Source organism: Lagenorhynchus albirostris, chromosome 6, assembly GCF_949774975.1.
Source record: "Lagenorhynchus albirostris chromosome 6, mLagAlb1.1, whole genome shotgun sequence".
Classification (NCBI taxonomy): domain Eukaryota; kingdom Metazoa; phylum Chordata; class Mammalia; order Artiodactyla; family Delphinidae; genus Lagenorhynchus; species Lagenorhynchus albirostris.
In genome coordinates, this window is record NC_083100.1 from 60924982 (window position 1) to 60951263 (window position 26282).

The window sequence follows — 26282 nt, forward strand, 5'->3', positions numbered from 1 at the left end:
AAAAAAAAAAAAAAAAAAAAAGAGATGTGACAGGTCCTGGTGGCTGAAGGATGTCCACTGCTGGGAGGTGAATAATCAAACCACAGACTTGTGGGAAACAGTCCGCATTTGTAAAAGAGGATGTCACTGGGCTGGGCCAAACAGGAGCTCCCACATGTGATAGGTTAATGAGAAAATGGAAGGGAAGAATGCTCCTGCAAAAAGACAAACAAACAAACAAAAAACGAGAACACACTATACACCATGTTCCCTGGTGGCCATGACACCAAAGGAAATAGATAAATGGACCCAAGACTGTGTACGTCTTCGGTGTGGTGAAAGGTGACCTGTGACTCTCAAAGCCACTGGGTCCAACAGTGACTGATGGAAAAAGATTCTGGAAGAGAAGCATGTGGAATAAGCTGAGTCTGCCTCATAAAAAGTTTATTTGATGTATCAAGAGGCTCCAGAAATAAACTAAACTAAATCAGCAATATAAAACAAAGATAGAACCCCCCTCCTCTGCGCACTCACTCTTGTACTTATCTCAATCACTGTACTTAACGGACTGCATCTTATTTCCCTACACATTTGCTTTCTTTTGAGAGTGTAAGCAACTTGTGGGAAGAGAATGTGTCCCCAGCCACGTCTGGCACACAGTAGGCCCTCAATAATGTTTATTAAATGATAAATCAATGCCTAAGTCATTTTTAAAAAGAAAAATTAACTCAAGGGGTAATTTTTTGTCTTGTCTTGCCATATACCCTTTCTTTCTATTCTGCCATATATAACTTTAAAATATCCTTGAAAACTCAAAGTGTTTCAGTGTTTATACCATGACCAACAGAGTTCAATCTGGTTCTGCTCTAGAGAGCCAAGAGCAACAAACCATGAAGAAGCAGAACCAACTACACACTCCACCAGTAATTTCAGAGGCAGCCTGAATACATTCCATCAACGATTCCCACTATGCAGCTTCAGAGATGTTTAAATGGGATCAAGGAGATGGTAAGGACAAAAAACCTAATAAATCTTTGGTGTCCTGAGAATTTTCAAATGTTAATGTTTCAAATTCTGGGTAGCACATACAAGTGTTTGCTATATTCTTTGTACTCTCCTGTACTTTACGTTGTTTACAAATTATTAATACAAACAAAAAAGTAATTCTTAGGATTGTGGACCTATTAGAGAAGTAGAGAATAAAGAATTTCTGATATAAATTTACTACTGAAGTCTGACCACCTTGATTTACCAAGGAATTGTCCTTTAGGGCACAAATATGGAAAACTCCTTTTTGTTTCTTCTTATTAGGTGTGATAATGTAGTGCCAAGGATGGCCTCCAATCTGAAAAGCATTCTCCAGGGAGGACACCTCAAAGAGCAGTGGTGGTGTATCTGCAGAGATAGACAAAAGGAATGTATTAGCTCCTTTATTCTGGTAGCCTTGGATCATTCATTAACTGAACTCAACCTTTGCACGCATCATCTATGAACTTCCACTAATGAAAAATTACTATGTTCAAGGAAAGAAAATACAATCAGGAAAGATGCTTATTGTTTATTTCCATAGTCTTAAGAAAAGAAAAATCTGATAGGAAACAACTGTTAGGTTATGAGTCAACTTCCCAGACATCCGTTTTCAGGATATGTGTGACATGCAGCTGGATGGAGATAAAAAATGGGCTGAAGGTGCTTATGATGGCAAAAATGACAAAGTATACCTAACAAAAGCAGCTGCCATTTAATAAGCACCGGCTATCTGCAAGGCTTGGTTAGATACTATTTCCATCTCTCGTAACAATCCAACAAGGTATTAGGTCTAATACTTCCTTCAAATGTGAGGAAGAGAACCTTCATATTCTAGACTAACCGGTTATATTTAGCAAACTTTACAAAAGAAGTGTTGCTTAAGATTTCCACTTCTGAAATAATGAAAAGTAACCACTTAGGAAGGGTCCTGTTACCGTGGAAGCTTTATCAAAGGATAGCCACTACTACTAGTATAATCATTAGACAAGTTAATTTTAAGGTAGTTTAGATACATCCAGTCAGTCACTGTCTGTTGGAGACTGACAACACAAAAGAACTATCTGTTAGTACTTCCTAGTCTTCTTCTTTGATGACAATTAATTTTATATAGAGCATAACAGACTTACTTTTGGAGACATGTATAAATGGAAGGTAGTGCTGCTTATGAAGACCAGAATTCCTTTGGGGCAGCCCTACTGAAATACCACATGGTCTGTTTGTGAAGGTGACTAATCAGAGTCCTTTGTTTATGCCTCTAACTTGAGAGTTTAATCTTTGGCTTATGAGGCCACCACTGTCAGTAAAGGGACTTGTCTTAGGGAGACCATTCACTCAAAAAATCACATGTTACATATAGAAGTGTGTGCCTTATTAGGTTTCTTCATAAGGGCAATTTACTACTTAAAGCTATACAAAGAAAACAACAAATAATGAAAAGTGAGTTTACAAACTGACAATCTTAAGGAGAAAGAAGAGATAAGTATAAACATATCAACTATATTTAAAGTACCTTTTTTTTAAAACCTTTTAAGAGAAGGGTAATATTCTTAATATATAAAGAAATCCTTTTTAAGTAATAAGAAAATGATGGACACCCCAATAGAAAAATGGGCAAAGGACATCAGTTGGTAAATTGTGAAAGGTACATAAACATCATGTGTGATAATATGGTGGCTACCAAATGATGGTGGATGAGGAAAAGAAGAATTATAAAGAGAAAAAAATACAATTAGAGTTTGAATTTGGGGTTAAAAATTTAAGTAGGTATGTTGTAGAGAATATAAGGTAGGAATTCAAAATAGGAAAAAAAAATCAATGCAAAAAGATGTATTTAAAAAGAAATACTTTTCCCAGCAGTTGCTAAAAATAGCCCAAAAGCACAGCATGACTCTGCTCACCACAACCCTGGTGGGTCCCCATTAGCCCCAAGAGCCCAAATTTTGATCTCTAATACTATTCTCAATTGAAAGGGCCTAGGAGTTCTCAGAGAATGGCTGATTCCATGTCTTGTGATGAGGAAATTTTAGGATCATTAATAATTACAGGAACATTCTTATATTATTTATAATCACAGAAAATTAAAAACAACCTAAATGTCCATTGTAAACTGGTTAAATAAATTTACAGTTCATGCGTTTAATGGTACATAAGTTGAGATTTTAAAACCTTGAGGAGCTTAGCGTGTGCACATATATACACAGGACCACTCTTTGGCAAAGGTAATATAAGTACTGCATTCAAAAAGCATCAGAAAAAATATAATGAAAACTAAGTTTTCCTTCCATCTGTATCCCTCAAAGATAACTACTATTTATCAGTTTTCTGTGTGCCCTTCCAGATATTTCAAGCAATCCTAAAGGCATATACTCATATATCTATACTTTTAATATATGCATATGAATACTTAACACAAATGAGGGTTTTTATATACATCGTTTTGCACTCCTTTTTTTACTTACTAATATATATCGGAAACTTCTCTATACCAGTGCAAAAAGAATTCCTGTTTCTTTTTAACAATTAAGTTTATGACATAGCCAAACAATCATAGAATACTAATGTCACCTATCAATGTATCAATATACATTGTTTCCAATCTTTTGCTCTTAGAAACAATGTTGTAACTGTACATTTGTCATTTTGTACACATGTGAATGTATCTGGGATAAATTCCTAAAAATGGAATTGCTCAAAGAATATATGCATGTAAAATTTTGAAACATACTGACCAATTGTCCTCCCCAAGGGACTCCAATAATAAATGAAAGTGCCTTTTCTATACTCTCACCAACCCTGTTACCTAACTTTTTGATATCTGAGAATCTGAAAAGAAGTATCTTATGATAGTGTTAACTTGCGCTTCTCTTATCAGTGACGTTGGGCTTTGTCCTCCCCAAATTAAAAGTCATTTATATTTCCTCTTCTTCTGAACAATATCCTTTGCTCATTTTGTTGTTGTTGTTGTAGTCACTTCTTCTTACTGGTCTGTAGAACTCATATATAAGGAGGAAATTACCCCTTTACAGTGTATGTTGCAAATATATCCTGTTCGTTGTTTGATTTTTGAGTTGGTTTATGTGTGTGCTTTTGTTTTTTACCTTGCAGCACTTTATTTTTATGTAGCCAAATTTGTCAATCCCTTCTTTAATGGCTCTGCATTTGTGTCAGAAAGCTCTTCTCAACTCTGAGATAAAAAGATTCTCTAAGTTTTCTTATAGAACTTTAAATCTTTGATCCATCTATTATTTCTTTTGATGTAAAGAGATAGAACTCTGACTTTGTTTTCATAAGACCATCTATTAAATAATCTAGATGGAAATTAATATTTGTAATATATTAACATTTAAAAGTGGGTTAGGCTACAGATATATGCAATAATATGCAATGAATCTCAAAAATAATATGGTGAGTGAAAGAAGCCAGATAAAAAAGTACATATCATATGCTTCCATTTATATGAAACTCCAGAAAACTAGAGTGAAAGAAAGCAGGTTCATTGGTTGCCTAAGGCGGGGGATGGGGAGGGAATTGACTGGAAAGGGCACAGGGGAACATTTTGGAGTGATGAAAAGATTTTAAATCTTGATTGTAGTAGTGGTTTCATGGATATAAACATTTGGCAAAACTCAAATTGTACAGTTAAAATGAGGGCATTTAAGTGCATGTAAATTATACTTTGAGTTGTTTTTTTAAATTATTTTATTTTATTTTAATCATTTTATTATTTCTTTTCTTTTCTCTGTTTTTGGCTGCACCGTGTGGCTTGTGGGATTTTAGTTCCCTGACCAGGGATAGAACCTGGGAGCCCAGCAGTGGAAGCACGGAGTCCTAACCACTGGACCACCAGGGAATTGCCATTATTTAATTCATTCATTCATTCATTCATTCATTATTTTTTTAAAAAGCAAGTTATGAAAGAGTATTCACAGTATGATTCTTTTTTGGTTTCAGACATATATACATTACAAGATTACCAAAAAAACACACTGAGGTGATAACAGTTAATTCTATGCAGGAGGACTATGAGTATTTTAAACTTTCTCTGTTTATCATTATTTCCTAATTCTTCTGTAATGAAAATGAATTGCTTTGCATTTTTTAAAAAAAGTTATTTACAGTTAAAAGGAATAATTTTGTACAGAGCTTAATGATCCTGAAAAACAAATCTGTAGAAATGAATAGGATTTCAGTCAATATAGTCTGAAAAAATACTCAAAGTTTCCAACATAGTATGCTACTTTTCTAAGCTAAATGTCCAACAATTGCTGTATTGTTTTACAATGGCATGTGATATCACAGATATTTTCAAATGTTATTATTTTAAAGTTGATAAAAGTGAGGCCCAGAGAGGTTAAGTAATTTGCTCACTATCATAACCACCAGTTAGTAGTGGAATTTCACTCTTACTAGTAGCAGAACAAGATTGTGATCCCAAATCTAGTCTTCTCTCTACAAACAGGGACCAAAATCACAGCACAATCAAAGGCTCTATGAGCTTTCTTTATCACCCTGTTCTTTGCTTTATTTGCTTACTATCTGCATTTCAATGAGAACAATGTACCATTTGGGGAAACTCTCTTCAAAATAATACATTGTAGTTACTACTGGAGCCTGTAGTTTTAAAATTCTTAATAGATTCTTGCTAGCATATTTGTATCAAATATAGGAGGTATTGCTGAGGCTGAGTTATCACAGAACTGCCTAATTCAGCTTGTCCAAGACATCTAAAACCCCGAGTAATTTTTAGAATATTTATTTTGAGTTTCTTGAATAATGGCTATACTGGACTCTGTTTTTATAGTCTGTCATTTACTAATAAAAAGAACATCTCCTTTCTCACAATTAAATCTTTCATTTGTTTCTTGATCTGTTGATGATGTAATGTTAAATAGTAATAATAGAAAAAAATTACTGTCTTATTTTGACCCACGTTAGAAAAACCTTCGGAGTTTCACCTAAATATGTGATGTTTATTGGTTAGAAGTAAAAGGAAATATCCTCAATATGACAAAGAATGATTCTTTTTTAAAAAAATATTTATTTATTTAAATTTATTTGGTTGCCCCAGGTCTTAATTGCGGCAGGCGGGCTCCTTAGTTGTGGCATGTGGGCTCCTTAGTTGTGGCATGCAAACTCTTAGTTACAGCATGCATGTGGGATCTAGTTCCCTGATCAGGGATCAAACCTGGGCCCCCTGCATTGGGAGCCTGGAGTCTTAACCACTGTGCCACCAGGGAAGTCCCAAGAATGATTCTTAATGAACCAAGACTAAAGATAAACAAATATTAGGATAACAAAATATATTATCTTTTTAAATTTATTCATATCAGTTTTACATCTGTCTGCATTAAATAATTCTTGTATTGCTGAGATGAACTCTGGTCAGTCATGGTTTATCTAACACACATTGCTCAATTTGAGTAGCAGTTCATTTCCTTTTAATAAACTGCTGAATTTGATAAGCTAATTAAATATAGAACATTTTTATTATATTTATAAAATTATGTATAATTTTTTTGTGCTTTGTTGATCTTTAAGTTGGGTAAATTTCACAGAATTGTAAAATTTTAAGTTATAAAGGAACTAAGATGGTATCATTTGCTGCAACTTATTATTCTGCAGATAAGGAAATCACGACCAGAAAGGTAAAAGTAACTTGCCAAAGGCAACAGATCTCTGGCTAAGCAAGGTCCAGCATCCCCAGGCCTTTATCTAAATGAATAACAGATTTTTGTGAATGCCTATTCAAAAGCAAAGAATACTCTGCATAGGAATAAAATGAATTAATTTATAATTAAATCATGCAAAAAACATTTGGATGATTACAATTAATAACTATTAATATGACCACTTAATTTTTAAGGTGAAGAAAGTACTATATAGTAGCCATACCTGTGATTTTAATATTACAAGGAATGCCAAAAGGAGCCTCTCCTACAGTTCCAGTAGTCCCACCCCATCTGCATGCACACCCTAAGTCAAGTTTCTGTTGCATGAACTAAAAACAAAACAAAACAAAAATGGTGGCTTTAGCACCTACTTATTTGCTGTCTGGAGAGAGAAAAAAATCAAATTCACATGTATATGACCGAGGAAATGTCTTTATTTATTCAAGGGCCTTTCTGTTTATCTTCCCACCCCTCTTTTAAAGGTTACTTTGTCTTTCTGCATTTGTACAGTTTTGTAGAGTTGAAATCTACACAGTGCCTTACTTTAAAAACATCTCATTAAAAAATTCATACCTCAGTCCTATCAAGGGGGGAAAGTGGCGAGGGGGGTGGTGGTGGTGGTGTGATGAACTGGGAGATTGGGACTGACATGAATACACTAATATGTATTAAATGGATAACTAATAAGAACCTGCTGTATAAAAAAAATAAATAAAATAAAATTCAAAAAAAAATTCATACCTCAGTCCAAATCTCAAGTTAATTTCAATATGGCAAATTTCAGTTTTCTCTACCTGTTCAGTGATGGCTTGGAAGCTATAAAGTCTGACCAGTCCCGAGCTGTACATCACAATCAGTATTCCATGAGACAAGGTGGCATCTGTTACGCTCCCGAAAATCTGAGGGGAAAGGTAGATATCACCTGAGAAAAGACCAGAAGGCCAATCCTCTGAGTTTCAGAGTGGTTTGTCCATCTGTTTAATATTCAGGCCACCACTACAACACTGCTGCCTAGCATTATAACTTAATTATAATTTAGAAACTGGAAGCTAAGGTGTTATTAGGGCAGAGTGGTAAGCCACTGGGGTCTCAAACTGAAGCACTAATGGGAGTGTAAGACATACCCCTCAAAATGATGCAGCAGCATACATTTGCTTCACAGTCTTGTCAATATCTTTTAATAACAAATCCTCTTCCTCATGGACATAGGTGTAAACTGAGTCCATTTAATTCTACCATGCAGAATATGCACGGCAGAATAAATACAGGGACCTATTCTTCATAAAATGTTATTTATAAAGGGACATTTTTTTAGCTGGAGGTGAAAAGATTGGGTCTAAGAAAGTAATTCTAGTAAAAAATAGCCTACTCGAGAATTTTATCATTACCTTGTTCTTTAAAAATCTAATACTGTTAAAACCGAACATGTTAAAAACCAAATACATCCAGAAACATTTAGCCTAGCTAACCTTGAGGAGCTTTGGCTCATTGTTCCCTTTCTGTCTCTGTTCTATGTACTGGATCCTGTCATGATGCTCCATAGAGCTCTAAAAAGAACTTGATTCTGTGCCTATTTTAATATTTAACAAAAGCCAACTAACATAAACAAATATTCATAGCAATGAAAGAACAAGTACCCCCGCTCGCCACAACTAGAGAAAGCCTGCATGCAGCAACGAAGACTCAATGCAGCCAAAAATAAATAAATAAAAAAGAAAGAACAAGTAGAAATTCAGTGAAAATCTGTTTCTGTTTCTACTCAAGACAAATCATTTAGTAAAGATTTACTACCCCAACAAACAGCTTAAAGTACATTCTGAGCCTGGCCCGTAGGTAGTCTTATTATGCATGGTAAGTGAAAGATAAACGTCAATTTCAAATAACTGTAATCAAAATCAAATCCCTCAAATGATTATCTCGAACATGTAAGAATAAGTAGAAACAATTTATGACTTTGCTAAGTGTTCACTCCTATTGTAGACTGTAATAAGTATACACACTTAATCCACAAGCACAAAGAGAACAATTACACTTATGAGCTGTGTTTTCTGTCATCTCTTAAAAGGATAATCATGGTTTGCCTTGCTCTTGACTAGCCTATGACTTTTTATTCCCTGATCCTCATTCCCCAATTTGAAAGGAGGATTTGTTTAATTCAAATGTATTTTCAGATGATGAGTGCTATAATAAAGTAGCCACTCTTATTTTAAAATTTGGTTTAAACTCTGGAGTCAAATCTAAGTTCAAATTCCAGCTTCTCCATTTACTACCTTTAGGATTTTGGTAGCTGCTTAACCTCCTAGTTAAATACTTTATATGTTACACTATTATTATATGTCGTAAAATATTCAAAGTGCCTGATACAAAATGAACAATTAATAAATAATTAGTTCTTTAGTCTTTATGCAGTTTAGTATATTATGCTTATATAAAACTTTTAAAATACATTCATCTTGTTTGCTTATAAGTATTAGTGGACCCTCAAGACCTGGCCTCAATAATGCTTCAGGTGCTTAATTAAAGACTAGTAGAATAGACCAATAAATAACTATTCACCCAAACTAAGTAACAATTTTTTTAAAGGAAACTAGCAAACTATTGATTCTTTTACTCAGAGGAAATATGTCCTTTCTTTCTTCCCAAATAACCACCCCACAAATCAAGAACAATGGCAACAACAATAAAACCCAACACTGGGCTTCCCTGGTGGCGCAGTGGTTGAGAGTCTGCCTGCCGATGCAGGGGACACGGGTTCGTGCCCCGGTCTGCGAAGATCCCACATGCCATGGAGCGGCTAGGCCTGTGAGCCGTGGCCGCTGAGCCTGCGCCTCTGGAGCCTGTGCTCCGCAGCGGGAGAGGCCACAACAGTGAGAGGCCCGTGTACCGCAAAAAATGAAAACAAAACCCAACACTGAATGAGTTGAAGAACTTACATATTTAATTATAAGACTTGTTTATATACCATAAAACAAGTTTTAGATCTATACTTTGCAATTAAAATGAGGCACTTTGTTGCAGCTTTTTACCTTTATGATCATTTTTAACAAGCTTTGGAATATTCCCAATGAAAAAAATATTTTACTCATTTCATAATTTTATAGAACAGTGGTTTGTTAATGACTGGTACTCAACACTATCCACCTGACAAGCATAAAAACATGCAGAAAGGGACTTCCTTGGTGGCGCAGTGGTTAAGAATCCTCCTGCCAATGCAGTGGACACAGGTTCGATCCTTGGTCCGGGAAGATCCCACGTGCCGTGAAGCAACTAAGCCTGTGCGCCACAGCTACGGAGCCTATGCTCTAGAGCCCGCGCGCCACAACAACTGAGCCCATGTGCCACAACTACTGAAGCCCACGTGCCTAGGCCCATGCTCCACAACAAGAGAAGCCACCGCAATGAGAAGCCCACACACTGCAATGAAGAGTAGCCCCCAACGCAACTAGAGAAAGCCCATGCGCAGCGACGAAGACCCAAAGCAGCCAAGAATAACTAACTAACTAAATAAACATGTAGAAAGATGAAGGGACTATTAGACTCTCGTCCCACATCAAATGTTCTCATGTATTTTGATATGAAATAAACTAAATCAGCAAGCTTTGTACAGTCAAGGGAACATTTCCAATCCAAACACCTAATAAACAAATAATTAAACAATGATATTACACCTTATTGTCAAAAAATTAGTATTACAATTAAATCAGAAATGAGTTCCTACCTTTTTGTTGATCTCCAGAATCCCTATGAGTGAAAAAGGTAGCACATGGAACACTGCAAGGTACAGCAAAACAGGTTGTTGAATGCCTGCCTAAAAGGAAAGACTAAAATCATAGGCAGCTCTCAAGAGTATTTTAAAACTGCTGTTTTCCTAGTGGTTACCAGTGGGGAAAGGGAAGTGGGGGAGGGACAATATAGGGGTAGGGGATTACGAGGTACAAACTATTATGTATAAGACAAACTACAAGGATATATTGTACAACATGGGGAATAAAGCCAATATGTTATAAGAACTATAAATGGAGTATAACCTTTACAAATCATGAACCACTATATTGTACATCTATAACATATATCATACATCAACTATACTTCTATAAAAAGTTTTTTTAATTAAAAAAATAAAAACACTGTTTTCATGAATTAAAAACACTCCTCTCTATATTGCAAAGTTACTTAAACAGGAAGGGCTGCATGTTCAAAATATGTCCACTAAGCCTTTAGTCCTTCAGATACTACAGACTGCATATACACACAAAAATCTATAGAAGTAAGTATAACAGTAAACGTTTCTTAACAACAAAATATATTTTCCAAAAACATACTTTATATACTGTATAACAAAATATATTTATATACTATATAATAGATTATAATATAAATTAATATATTGTATTATATTATTATACAACATAATTTATACTGTGAATTGGAATTCTAATAATCAAGGGCCTAATCAAAAGACACAGAGTTATCATGGTCATATCATTTAGCATTACAAAACAGTATTACACTAACATGAGAAAACAGAAATAGAAAAAAGTATCAACAATTAAAACTCGAGTGATTTCTCTGCTTGAAGAAGATATCTCCTTTACTCTGAAGAACAAGGTTCAAATTTCTTTCCGTTATGGAATATAAAATAATCTGTGGTATTTCCCCAGAGTGGCTTGAAGGGAATTGCCTAAATTTGTGGTAAACAACTTTTATAGCATGCTTCAGAAATCAAAGATAATTAGTTCTTTCATAACAAATTTTCAGACAAATTCCTCTGGAAACAAATTCTTTATTTTATTGAATGTTTAAAGATGTCTACCTGCTGGGCCAATGCTGAGCCTTTGCTCTGAGCTGACTTGACTGCAATGACTTCTTGAGGAGTGTCCCAGCTCAAGTATCTTTTAAAAGAATAAAAAGAAATTTATTCATTTGGGTCAATTTCCTTATACTTAAAATAAAAATATAATAGATATTTTAAAAGTGAACAGTTTTTCAGTTACTTAAATTATAAAAGCAAAGCAGTTTATTTTAAAAACAAGTAACTAACTAAAAGAATTCCCTTGGATCCTTATATGTATTTATTCCTATTTTTAAATATATATATAATTTTAATCCTTCTAGAGTCTCAGTGAATAAAAATTATATTTGATCTGTCAGTATTCAAAACTTAGAAAACAAAAAACCATTCCTGATTTAAAATGGAAGTTACAAAAAGCATTGAAAATGTTACATTCACATTTTGCATGCACATATTCATTCCAAAAATTTATATCTAATTTATAAAATTGCTAGTTAAAAATTAACAGTTCTTAGATTATATTACGTAGGTAATTTAACTGCAACAGACCAGCCTTCAGAAAAATCTACCATAAAATACATCCTACATATAAAATACTATTTGTAAAAAGTAAATTTTTTTAAGAAAGGGTATCTGCCAACTACTAGAGGTTAGTTACTTATGAGGAATACAAAGATAAATGATAAAAGGTCTCCATCCTCAAATCTTCAAAAGTAGTCATGAGGAGAGAAAAATAGAATAGGTTTTTAAACTGAGATCTATGTATACAATGGAAAACTTAAAAAAAAAAAATCTTGAAATATCCCAGGCCACAAGTCTCAATTTTTCATAATAAAATTTTAAATAACAAAGTCACACTTAATACCTGAATTTGCAATATGAAGCAAGATATATTTTCTCAAGGACTTTTCCTGTAGTTGCTGATATACGAAGTAGCCAATTATGAGCAGTCAGTGCTATGAGTGAGGATTTATAATCTGATGTATTGGGAAGCATTTCTCCCTTAAAAAAAATGAGGTATAAAACTGAAACTCCACAGTCATAAACAATCTGCAGTAATCCATATCCAAAGAAAACAGCTAAACACTTAAAGAAGTAGTCAAATAAGTAAATTAAAAAAGAACTATTAATGCACAAATAAAGAATTAAGACAAGGAAAGATTAAAATCCTGAATAATTATTTTCATCATTAATTTATTAAGTGAGTTTGTTCACATGGAGTGCTTCAACAGTACCTGAAATAACTGATTACTTATTAAGTATTAATCATTAAGTATTCAACAAATGTTAGCCAATCATTATCATAATAACAACAGTAATAGGAGTACTACAGATGCTGCTGTGATAACAATAGCAACAATAACAGTTTTGTTTTTTTTTTTTTTTTTGCGGTACGCGAGCCTCTCACTGTTGTGGCCTCTCCCGTTGCGGATGCGCAGGCTCAGTGGCCATGGCTCACGGGCCTAGCCGCTCCGCAGCATGTGGGATCCTCCCGGACCGGGGCACGAACCCACGTCCCCTGCATCGGCAGGCGGACTCTCAACCACTGTGCCACCAGGGAAGCCCCAATAACAGTTCTTAAAACTATGTATAATACCATAAGCAATTAAAAGTCATCTGCTAGAATAGATGTTTCTTTATTCTTGTTTTCCTTTTGATAAAAGTTAAAATGGCAAAAGAGCAAATTATCCCATTAGTCACTGCGGCTCTACTCTAACCTCAAATGAAAAGCTAAAATCCAGAATCAAGGCAGCCAAAGAAGAAAAGAATCAGACCTAATTTTAAAGAGAACCTCTGTCTCCAATGGATTACCCCCAACAAAGGGAGAGGACAGCTGCTTGGGCGTACCTGCCACTGAGGGGTTGCCATAAGGTGGAAGACTAAGGCAGAAAGAGAAAGAGAAGCCAAGGGTTCTACTTTGATTTATAGAATAAAAAAGATGTTCTAAGGGGAAAGTTAAGAATAAGGAAGTTGAAATTACTCTTATATTGCTTGGGCTGAAGAGTGAATAGAAACGAATGTAAGTGTAGTTATTTTATTTATACTCCTAAGGTTTGTCTCCCCTTTCAAATGTCAGGGAAAGAAACAAGGTTTTTTTGTTTGTTTCTTGGGTGTGTGTGTGTGTGTTTAAGCTTATTAGCTACTGAAGTCTTACACTAAAATCACAGGCAATGATGTAAATATTTTTATTCTTTGGTGTCTTACATAAGTATCACCTCATGGAGTTTTTAAAAATGTACCATTTATACCTTGCCTACTTAAAAAAACAAGGATTAAGTAGCATACATAATAGGTTCAAGCTATTTTCCTAAACTAAAAGTTGTATTTCACACATTATCTCAGAGAAGAAGGGTGCTAGTTTAAATGTAGTTTCACATCAGTATGTTAATACAATATGCTTTGTAGTTTTTCTTAGTGGAAAATCTTGCTCCACTTCAAATAAGAATGAAATGTTTAAAGAGAATTGAGATTAGGAATTTGGTTACTAGAAACTTTATTTTTGCAGGATTGCTCTAAATTTTTGGTGTTCTGCACTGGTGTCTTCAAAATGTTTCTCAGTTAGGAAATCTGTCATCCTCTTCCCCTCACCAATGAGACTGGATTAAAAGGCTTTAGATGTGGGGACACAAAAGTTATTTTTAACTTTCAATAAGGAGTTGGGGAAGAGAACGTAGATTTAAAGCTTCCTGATTTTTAAAAAGGAGACTTCTATGAAAAGAAAGCAACTGTCCAGGGAAAAAGAAAGCAGCAGCTCTGGAAAACTACAATTTTATGTAAAAACAACTGTTTAAAAAAAAAAGGAATTTTAATAATAAATGCAAAGCATAGTCTCTTAACCTTTAAACATTATTTTTGGTCACATATTCTATTTTTCCTAAAAAATAAACAGCCAGATTCACAGACCTGATTAGTTTGTTGTAGTACTTTTTTTCTTTCTTCTTTTTTTTTTTTTTGGCCATACCAGACATCATGTGGTATTTAGTTCCCTGACCAGGGGTCGAACCCGTGCCCCCTGCAGTAGAAGCGAGGAGTCTTAACCACTGGACCACCAGGGGAGCCCCTGTTGCAGTACTTTTTTTTTTTTTTTTAAACATCTTTATTGCAGTATAATTGCTTTACAATGGTGTGTTAGTTGCTGCTGTATAACCAAGTGAATCAGCTATATGTATACATATATCCCCATATCTCCTCCCTCTTGCGTCTCCCTCCCCACCCCTCTAGGTGGACACAAAGCACCGAGTTGATCTCCCTGTGCTATGCAGCTGCTTCCCACTAGCTAGCTATTTTACATTTGGTAGTGTATATATGTCCATGCCACTCTCTCACTTCGTCCAGCTTACCCTTCCCCCTCCCCGTGTCCTCAAGTCCATTCTCTATGTCTGTGTCTTTATTCCTGTCCTGCCCCTAGGTTCATGAGAACCTTTTTTTTTTTTAAGATTCCATATATATGTGTTAGCATACGGTATTTGTTTTTCTCTTTCTGATTTACTTCACCCTGTATGACAGTCTCTAGGTCCATCTACCTCACTACAAATAACTCAGTTTCGTTTCTTTTTATGGCTGAGTAATATTCCATTGTATATATGTGTTGCAGCACTTCTTAAGTGTTTCTTAGAACACTGATCCTATGGAAAATTAATATTTAAAAATATATCTCAAAATAGGAAGTTCTATGATCAAAAAAGCTGGGAAAACGGTTTGACAATCACCATGAACAGTAGTATTATTGTAAGTATTAATAGTATTAAAGGCTCTGAGAAGTAATTCTATAAATAAACTTGTTTAACCCTTTAAACAACCTAATTCTCCCAACTCCTCTAGCAATTATAAGATGTTAACATCTTATGAAAACGGTGTTCTGAAAAAATACACACTGGGGCAATGCTGATCTGATGGAATGAGCTTATCTATTATTTTATTATTTTTATTTTTATCTTATTATTTTCCTAAAAAGATTCATAGAGGAAACCCGTAAGAATCCACTTTCAAAGAGTCACATGGGCTTCCCTGGTGGCGCAGTGATTGAGGGTCCGCCTGCCGATGTAAGGGACACGGGTTCGTGCCCCGGTCCGGGAAGATCCCACATGCCGCGGAGCGGCTGGGCCCGTGAGCCATGGCCGCTGAGCCTGCATGTCCGGAGCCTGTGCTCCGCAATGGGAGAGGCCACAACAGTGAGAGGCCTGCATACCGCAAAAAAAAAAAAAGAGTCACGTAACGTAACTGTTGCCCTAAATAAATATTTTATTGTCTCAATATATTAAGTAGAATAATCTCTTAAACGCTAAGAATAACTATAAACTAGCTTATATTGCTTATAAAACTTTTAATCAGTTCATAACTTTTTCTAGTTTTCAAGATTTACAAATGGTATTAAAAGTTAAAAATATATTCATAGTATTAATATATAATTTTTTAGGACAGGAATTACTTGGTGAGGAAAAATGATAATCAAAAGATATGCTCTCTTCTTGATTCCTTTCAAAGTTTAAGAATCACTATGATGCCTAAGTTTTATTTCTTTATGCAGTACATTAACAATAATCTGTTCTTCTAGGCTAAAAATGCTTTAGAAATAAGTGCTCTAAAAACAAATCTTACCACTGGGCATTCCCATAATAAAGCATCCTCTATTTTTTCTGATTTGGAACATTTTGGCATTTCATAAAGTTTTCTTGGCTCTGATGCAACGCTGGGGAAAAAAAAAAGATTATTCTTCTTCATAAATGAGGTAGTGTTTGCTCAGATTTGACGGTTTTGTTTTTTTTTAATTCAGAGATTTGGAATACCAAAAATACAACTTGCTACTTTGTTTTCCTCTTCTTGATTAAATGTTAACATTTTTTTTTCTGATCACAAAATTCATAATACACATTCATAGAAAAAAATCTAAAATATATAATAAATTAAAATAAATTATAATAGTACAAAACTACCCAATATTAACATTTTGGCTCAGTATTAGTATCTTGGTTCATTTCCCTCTAGCTTTTCTTTATATACACATACCCACCTGCTGATCACTTTCCAAAATTGGAGCATACTGAATTCTTTCTTTATCCTTTAACATTTAATATGAATATCTCTGTTGAATTCCACATTCATAAACTGTTATTCCAACATCATAAAATGAAAATTAATTAGATAAAGAGTTCCTTTATTTGCGATGCAAATTAGTAGATAATAAAGGAAATACCCTTTAAGGCTTTTTTTTTTACTCCCAAGTTGTGTTTCAGAAAGGTTGAATAAGCTTATACTTCTGCCAATATTGAACACTATATTTTTGATACGAAAAATAGTCTCTTACCTTTAATATATACTTCCCTGATTACTACTAAGAGGTGTACATAGATGTTTTCATTTTTTTAAACTCATGAACTTTAAAATTAAACTACTCTTTAGAAACAATTTTTAGGGTGACAATTTTATTCAACTTTGATGTACTCTCACTGACTCAAAGGTTTAAACCAAACAGAATTTCACAGGAATGAAAGCAACCTCATATATGATTCTAACCTATGGGTAAAACACCCCTGAATGGAATATTAAAGAACTCCAATGGTATTTACCATTGGATCACCAATCAATGCCACTTACCCTGATTTTTTAAAAATTTTCAATTAAAGCAGCTATCTCTAAATTGGAAAAGTTACAATACGGGCATTAAATGATACCAAAGAATTACTGTTAATTTTGCTGGGCATGATAATGACATTATGATGATATAAGAAGATGTCCAGATTTCCACTTCTAGCATGAGAGTATGAGGAGCTCTATGGACATGCTCCCCAGTAAAATGGTGAGAATTATAAAAGGACAACTAATTAAAGTCTCTGGAAGTGGTCCTAGAGGCATATAACAAATGAAAAAACATTTACTCAAAAAAACCTACTAGAACTCAGTAAGAACAGTAAGAGTCTATGGTGTTTGAAATAATATGTGCTCCCTCTCCACCATTCTTAGCTCAGCAAGATGAAAACTCTACTCCAGACTGGTACAGCCAAGAGCACAGGGCTCCCTCAACCCCCGGCTCCTAGAGGGTTACCTTCCCTCGAAGGGTAGAATGACAGCATTTTCCATCCAGCCTCCACCTCCTCGTTGCTGGGCCTGGGTTCTAGGTTAGTGCAGTCAAGAGGTGGGACTCCCTTCTGCCTAGCCCCTACTCATGGGACGGAGGCTCTACCTTGGGCCTGCCATGCCTAAGAATACTGGAGCTCTGATTACCCTTATCCCACCTCATAAAGCAGTGGTTCCACATTGAGAGTGGCAAGAAAATCCGAGGCTAATGTCTGCCCCAACCCCATGTGCTCAGCTAGAGTAAGGGAGTCATTCAGAGGCAAAAGTGCCACTGACCCTCTCCCCCCACCAGCTTGAGAGCCTTGGCTTGAAGATTTTGCCTGGCAGAGAAGCAGGCCATAAAGCAGATAGCTCCAAGTCTCTTCCCAGAGAAACTGACTTCATTTGTAACAGAGTGAGAAGTTCTAGCCTAAGAGCACTCTCACAACCAGTGGAGGCTGTGATGAAAGGCAAATGAGTAGAGATCTGTAGATTCACTGGCCATACAGGCTAAACTGTAGGCTGGTTAATTGGCTGGAGAGAACCAGAAAAAGATTGCTAGGAGGAGCCCTCCAGGGTCAGAACAAATCTCAAACACTACTTAAAAAACCATTGTCTCTAACTTCTGGTTTCTGGTCCATCAGTCATGTCCTCACAACAAGAAAATAGCTAAGCAAACTGAAAATCAACAACTCTTATTAGTTACATCAGATAATTGAGGTCAGAGGGCAAATTGCTGCCCCCAAAACTGGAGAGAGAGGTGGATACCAAGAATCACAGCTTACTAGAAGCAAAAACCCAGGAGCAAGCCGCTGGAGTCAGTACTGGGGAGACAAAAACAAGAACACCAGAGAAAATTTTAGGCTCTGACACCTACAGCGACAGCAAACAACAAACACAGCCTAACTCCTAGCCAGATAAATATTAATCTCACTCTAAAGACCTATTTACTACAATTCCTTTTACCCAATACATCATGAACTTTCAACAAAAAATTGCAAGGCATGCTAAAATGCAAAATACGAAGTTTAAAGAGACAAAGCAAGTGTGAGGACCAGACAAGTTATGGTGGAGGTTTCGGAATTATCAGATTGGGAACTTAAAATAAATATGATTAATATGCTAAGGACTCTAATGGAAAAACTGGAGACATGGAGGAACAGATGGGTAATTAATCACAGAGAAAAAATCCTAAGAAAAAAATCAAAAGGAAATGCTAGAAATCAAAAACACCATAATACAAATGAAGAATGTCTTTGATGGGCTTATCAGGAGACTGGACACAGTTGAGGAAAGAATCAGTGATCTTGAACATACGTCAACAGAAACTTCCCAAACTAGAAAGAAAAAAGAATGAAAAAAGCAGAACAGAACATCTAAGAACTGTGGGAAATTGGAAAATGTGTAATGTACACAAAATGGGAATACCAGAAGGAGAAGAAAGAGAACAAAACAGAAGAAATACTGAAATAATAATGGCTGAAAATTTTCCAAAATTAATGACAGACACCAAACCACATACATAGGAAGCTTACAGAACACCAAGCATGATAAATACCAAAAAATCTATACCTAAGCATACCATATTCCAACTGTAGAAAATCAAAAACAAAGAGAACATCTTGAAAGACGGTAGAGGGAAAAAAATCACCTTACCTACAGATGAACAGGTTAAGAATTACACTGGACTTCTCTTCAGAAACCATGCAAGCAAGTAGAGAGTGGAGTGAAATATTTAAAGTGATGAAACAAAACAAACTCCCACCAACCTAGAATTCTGTATCCTGAGAGGTTATCCTTCAAAAGTTGAGGAGAAATAAGACTTTTTCAGACAAACAAAAATTGAGGGAATGTGTTGTCAGTGAACCTGCCTTATAAGAAAGTTCTGCCTTAAGAACTCAAAGAAGTTCTCCAGAGAGAAGAAAAATGATATAGGTCAGAAACTCAGATTTACATAAAGAAAAGAAGAATGTTAAAGAAGGAATAAATAAAGATAAAATAAAATCCATTGTTTTTCTTATACTTAATTGATTTAACTGATAAAAAGGTGTTTATAATAATGTATTCAGCAACAAGGTATTCAATGATTATAGCTTATGGATAAGTAAAATGTATGACAGCAATATTATAAAAGACAGGAGGGAGGAATTAGAAACACTCTGTTATAAGGTAGCTGCACTACTCATGAAGAGAGTAGGAGAAAGTGACTTGAAAGTGACTTAGATTAGTTGTAAATGTATACTGCAAGTTCCAAGGCAACCACTAAAAAGTTTAAAAAAGAAATATAATTGATATGTTAAAGTGGAGAGAAAATGTAATCATATAGGATGCTCAGTTAAAACCAGAGAAGGCAGAAACAGAATAAAAGACAAAGAAACAAAGAAAGCTGGAGTAGCCATATTAATTTCAGACACAGCAGACTTTGACAAGGAAAATTATCAGGGATAAAGAGTGGCATTAATGTGTATGCATCTAACAACAGAATGTCAAAATATGTGAGACGAAAACTTACAGAACACAAGGAGAAATAGACAAATCCACTAATATAGTTAGAGACTTTGAAACAACCTCTATCAGTAACTGACAGATCCAACAAGCAGAGTCCATAAGGATATAGTTGAACTGAACAGTACCATCAATCAGCTGGGTCCAACTGACATCTTTAGAGTACTTCATCCAACAACAAGGGAATACACATTCTTCTCAAGCCCACGTGAAACATTCACCAAGATAGACCACACTCTGGGCCATAAAGTATACTTCAACAAATTAAAACAACTAGAAATAATACAAAATATGCTCTCAGAACACAGTGGAATTAGATTAGAGATCAATAACAGAAAGATAGCTGGAAAATCTCAAAATATTTGGAGATTAAATGACACATTTATAATTAACACAAGGATCAAAGAAGCTCTCAAATTTTAAAATGAATATACAGTGTATTAACATTTGTGGGATGCAGCAAAAACAGTCCTTAGAGGGAAATATATGGCATTAAATATATATATTAGAAAAGGAGAGGTGTTTTTGGGTTGGTGAACACATGGAGATTCAGGAAGAGTGGCAGGCTCAGAGAGCATAGAAGCTCTGTGCTCCTTCCCATATACACTGCCCTATGCATCTCTTCCATCTGGTTGTTCCTGAGTTATAAACTTTTATAATAAACTGGTAATCTACTAAGAAGCCAGTCACACACAAAAACCCATATTATGTGATTCAATTTTTTGAAATGTCCAAAACAGATGAATCTATAGAGACAGAAAGTAGACTAGCAGGTGCATAGGGCTGAGGGTGATGAAGGTATCCTGGTGATAGCTAAAGGGTACAGTGTTTCTTTTTGAGGTAATGAAAATGTTCTAAAATTAACTGTAGTGATGTCTATATGAACCATCAGTGGTTCATCAAATTCATTTTCATTGAATTTCAAGGAAGTAAAAATCATTGCATCGTACACTTTAAAATGGTGAATTCTTTCTTAAAAAAGAAAAAGAAAATGGCCATATTTTTTTAGAGAAGCAAACTTAAGTACGGCATGATGTTTGGAATATGCTTTAAAATATTTAGCAAAGGAATAAAGGAAAAGGGGGTGGGAAAAGATAAGCAAATGGCAAAATCTTGATCCTTTTTGAATCTAGGTAATGAATATATGGGGTTCACTATGCTATTCTCTACTTGAGCAAGTTTGAAAATTTCCTTCTAAAACAAAGGCAAGTAGTTTCAAAACAAAACACAGAAAGTCTTCTCTAAAACATCATCTAATTAGTAGGTACCTGGATCTCTTGGCTCTGGTATCTTTTAAGCAGAATAAAATACTACATTGTACTCAGCAAACTGTCATTTTGCCTGCAATATAAATTTGCTTTAAGTTGGTGTTTACAAGAATAAAACCTCAAACTTTAGATTTAACAAGATTTTAAAATTACATGTATTTTACCCCCTACCCTTATTTTGGACCGATTTCTCCATTCTCCTATTTCACTAAGCACTAATGTAGGCATGTGTTTCTATAAAAATTAGAGTTAAGATCAACAGTCAAATGAATTACAGCAAAAACTTTCACCAAAAAGATACCTGCTGACACAGCACCGATAGTTGTCAAAATATATTCTTCCTCTCTCATAGGCTATAGGTGACTTGGAATGAGTTGTCCAAACATTCTTAAACTTAGTACTTTCCTGAAAGACACAAGGAATTTCGATTTAGCAAATAACTCCTAAGTTTCTACTGTGCACCAATTTTAAGTTGGATAGTTACATTTACAGTTTTCAAAGTAATTTCATGTACGTTCTTAAAAAAACATTATGTTCAATTCTTCCTCACTCTGCCTTCACGTTTTGGCTTAAGTGGGGTGACCAATTTTTAGAAAAAAAAAACTGTCTGCAATAAGACATAAGAAAGTTAAAAGTAAAAGCATGTGCCGGTTCTATTAAAGGCTATTTACTAATCCTCCAGGTTCAAGGCCTGGATCACCCTGCCCATCAAGGGTGATCTTAAAACGGGGCTGTATTGCGTGAAAACTGCACCCTGCCGGAAGCTTGACTCCCACCCCTAGCCCCACCCTCCGCCAATCGCCCCGCTGCCCTTGGTTCGGCTCCCGGCCGGCGGGCGGTCACCTGGCACACCAGCGCCCGCAGGATACCCAGGTTCGTCCTCTGCACCACGCCCGCGTCCCGAGAGAAGAAGCCCAGCGCCCGGCGACTCAGCCTGCGGCACACGTTGGGCTTCTGGCTTGGGCCCATGGAGGTGCGGGCCGGTGGCGGAGTTGGCAGGGCCCAAGAGGGGTGCGCCCCTCACTCCGACGCTGGGCAGGAGCCGCTACCTCCGAACCTCCAGGCCCCAACTCCCCGAGGGGCCCAGGAAAAGCTGACACCCGGAGCCGGGCCGGGGGCGCACGGCAGTGACGCGAGGTTAGGCAGAGCCGGCGCCGCCCGAGACCGGGCAATTGGGAAGGAAAAGAAACTCCCTTCCTGCCTAGCCCCTCAAACGCTCTCCGGCTCCGGACCCGGCGGCCGGCACTGCGACGACCGTAACGCGCGGTCCGCCGGAGCCGTTCCCTCACTGGGAAATGTAGTTCCCAGTGCCCTCGGAGGCATCTTGACTTCTGTCCAGAACTACAACCCCCACAAGGCAGCGGGGAGCGAGCGCTTGCCCCGGCCCCGCCTCCAACCGGCCGCGGCCCCGCCCGGCCTTGCCTCCTCTGGCCCCGGCGGAGGCTGCGCCGTAGGGCTGGCGCGCCTTTCTGGCTCGGCACGCGGCGCCAAGGGAGAACCCTGGGGGCGCTGTGCTGCAGCCTCTTGGTCCCCGTTACCTGTTCAAGCCCTGCGTTCAGGGGTGCGTCCCTTGCCGCCCCGGTACCCTTACGTCTCTCAGCCCCCGACTTTTGCTCTGAGAGGCCCTGACCGGGCGCCGAGAGGGTGGCGGTGTCGTGTGCTACCGCCCCTCTCCCCCGAAGGCAGCGTCCAGTGCTAAAGAAAGGTACGCCCTCGGCTTTCCCTTCAGTCACGCGTTGGACGTTGTGGATGAGGTGTACGGTTAAACCTTTTGGGTCCGTAAACACTATGCTTTTGTTATTATGAGTTAGTGGTGAAGGTGCTGGCATTCCCACCAAACTAGAGTTGAATTATTTTCCCGGAGGCCCGCCCTTTTGTGGTCCGCAGAGACGCAGGCTGGTTTTGCGATAATTGCTGCATTGTCCTTACTCGCCTTTTTTCCCTCTCCTTATCGGGAATGAAATATGAAATATTTACATTGTTATTGAACTGCCTAGGGTACTCCACGTTGATTCCTCTAAGTAAAAGATAACTTTGTGACTAGCCCTGCCTGTAGGGTCAAGGTTCCTGTCTTATCCTCAAGGGCTGGGTCATTGAGGATATGACATTCCTACCACACTAAGGTTTCAGTAATCATGCACCAGACGAGGGCCCTTGCTTTGCTTTTAAGTGCCTTGAGGGTGGTGTCTTTGCATCTCCCACGTGGCCTCTTGTTCAGACGTGGGCTAGGGAGTGATTGCATTTGACTGACAGAGCAAAAAGTACAATACTGGGTGAGTGCATTGGTTTTAAGTGTTTAGGAAAAATTTGTCATATCTCTTTTTAACTCTGCTGAATTTCCTTTAGGGCCTGGGCTTTTGCTGATTTTTTCATGACTTATTTACAGCATACTGTGGAGTGCTTTGTATATTTTTAGAGAGCGCTATAATAGTTAATTTGGTAATTCATGAATGCAGCTGTCACTGAGAAAACGAACCCAGAAAAGATAACTGGGTTTTCTTTGGCGAAAATGAAATTCAAATCATTGCTGAATTGAATTGATCACCTCTTTTTTTCTCCTTCCCCTTCACCCCAACTTGTTTGTCTCCCAGTGGTCTGTATCTCACCACCAAGTCACCCAAGGGACAGTCATCCTAGATGCCCTCTTTTCTGTCACCCTCAACCAAGTGCTTTTGATTCTGTTATCCATCTCCTCTTCATATCCCCCCCGGAGTAATTTAGGGCCTCACCATTTTATCACATTATTATGTTAAGTAGCCTCCTTTCTGCCTTACTTAAATACTTTCAATTCCAATCCTCCTCACTGCTGCCAGAGTGATTTTTCTAAAGCACAAATCTGTCATTTCCCTATTTAATCTTTCAGTGGCTCCCCGTCACCCAGAGCAGAATTTCTCAAACCTAAGTAGATACCTAGGATTCTCTATGGTGAGCTTAAAATATGTTCGGTATAAATGGTTGTACATTAAATGAAGCAAAACTATAAAACAAATAAATTCTGATGAATGCTTATTTATTGTTAACAATGAGACTGTTTTTGCTGGACCTATCATGCTCTAAAAAGTAAACCTTCACTGTCTTCCAGGGCATAAATTCCTTACAGAAAGGCCTGTCCGCATTGTCCTTGTGTTGAGAGATTACTCAGTGACTTCACCTCTTTTCTTTATTTAAACCAGTGTAAAAATCTTCCTTTGTTCATTGTGTCATGATTTCATTTGACCTTCCCTTGACAAATATCATTTACGTAAAAGTCTCCATGTCTCTCATTAAACCTGTGCCAATGATAAACCACTTGTTTGCCAGTGCAGTCCTAAACACAAACATGTGAACTGAAATCTTGTGACAGTACTGTAATCAATTAAAAGGTAGTCATCCAGGTGATCCAGAGTATCCTTTTGTTCAAAAAATTTTTTTTATTTAGATTTTTAACAAATTAAAAATAAAACGTTTCTCTAGAGAAATCTCATAACCTCGAGGCTACATAATACGAATTTCTCGAGGTCAGTATAGGTGCCTTATAGGACAAAATCTGAATGCTTTAGTATAGTATACAGGGCACTTTACTATCTGCATCTTGCCCACATTTTCAGCTTCACCTTTGCCCGTCCTTCACATTTGCTGCTTTTTTTTTTTTAGAGTCTGTACTTCTTAAAAAAAATTTATTAACTTATTTATTATTTTTGGCTGCATTGGGTCTTCATTGCTGCCTGCGGGATTTCTCTAGTTGCGGTGAGCGGGGACTTCTCTTCGTTGTGGTGCGTGGACTTCTCATTGTGATGTCTTCTCTTGTTGTGGAGCACGGGCTCTAGGTGTGTGGGCTTCATTAGTTGCAGCATGCAGGCTCAGTAGTTGTAGCGCATGGGCTTATTGCTCTGTGGCATGTGGGATCTTCCCGGACCAGGGCTCCAACCCGTGTCCCCTGCAATGGCAGATGGATTCTTAACCACTGCGCCACCAGGGAAGCCCCACATTTGTTCTTGTGCTTCTGACATGTTGCCTACTTGCTCAAGCCAGGGTGCCTTTACATTTAAAATTTTCTTTGTCTGGAGCACACTTCCTTTCCTCTTATCTGTTTATCTCAAGACTCATCCCAGGTATCACAGCTCCACTCACACACTTTTCCCAACCCCTCCATCTTCTAACATGTTAGAAGAGACAAGGCAAGTTATAGCCTTGCCTCTTCTAACACGTTACTCTGCATACACTGGTTGTGGCACTATATTAGAATTGTTGTTTGCCTGTCTTCCCAACGTTTGTGTTTAGAGAGGTCCATTCATTCATTCAACATACATATGCAGTAACCACATTTTAGGCAGTGTGCTAAGGATGCATATGTATGTTGAATGAATGGGCTATTCTAAAAACAATGTTGTACAGATTCTGTTGTCAGCAACTAAGTACTTTTAACATAGAATCAGATTTAGTCTTTATTCTTTAAATAAGTAGGAAACCACAATATTCATAAAAAGAAATAACTTTTTAAAAACTTTAATCCCTTGTTATAAAGCAGAAACTAACCATTGTAAAGCAATTATACTCCAATAAAGATGTTAAAAAATAAAATAAAAAATAAACCTATGGGAATCAATCAATAAAGATTCTTTTATTCACAAACAAACAACAAAAACTTTAATCCCTAACAGTTCTACCTATAAAGTAGATATTTTCTTGTTGAAGGTAAAATGTCATGAATCGATATCCCTAGGTTAAGATTTGGAAATGACTTCTCTTAATTTGGGGCATAAAACAAACATTAGTTCTTTTTTTTTTTTTTTCATTCTGTGTCTGTGTGATGTTTAGAGAATACTTAACCATCCTTGCCATGATACTTTAAAGACAGAAAAGAGGACATGTGAGTTCAGAAGTTAATAAAATGCTTTTTGTTCACATACGTCATTTAAAGAGGCATAACAGAATAAATGTATAAAACACTCTGGTTATTAAACATGAACATTTGTTCAGAGACAAAGAAATTTGAACCAAGGCCAC

At 36.8% G+C, this 26282-nt stretch overlaps 1 protein-coding gene across 5 annotated transcripts in view; it reads right to left on the reverse strand.

Moving 5' to 3' along the window:
• DCAF17 (DDB1 and CUL4 associated factor 17) overlaps positions 1-22536 on the reverse strand; it is a 33213-nt gene extending 10677 nt beyond the window's left edge. The window contains exons 1-9 of one of the 5 annotated variants that reach the window (XM_060152654.1): positions 22140-22536; positions 21598-21701; positions 16069-16159; positions 12335-12471; positions 11491-11569; positions 10396-10485; positions 7472-7576; positions 6901-7006; positions 1232-1374 (exon numbers count right to left, since the gene is read on the reverse strand). In XM_060152654.1, coding sequence (XP_060008637.1) covers positions 1232-1374; positions 6901-7006; positions 7472-7576; positions 10396-10485; positions 11491-11569; positions 12335-12471; positions 16069-16159; positions 21598-21701; positions 22140-22265 — 981 coding nt within the window. In that variant the 5' untranslated portion in view covers positions 22266-22536. Of the gene's footprint in view, positions 1-1231; positions 1375-6900; positions 7007-7471; positions 7600-10395; positions 10486-11490; positions 11570-12334; positions 12472-16068; positions 16160-21296; positions 21370-21597; positions 21702-22139 lie in introns of those variants that run through there. The other 4 variants (XM_060152659.1, XM_060152656.1, XM_060152655.1 and 1 more) reach the window with 4 other exon arrangements.
• Between the last annotated feature and the right edge of the window lie 3746 nt (positions 22537-26282).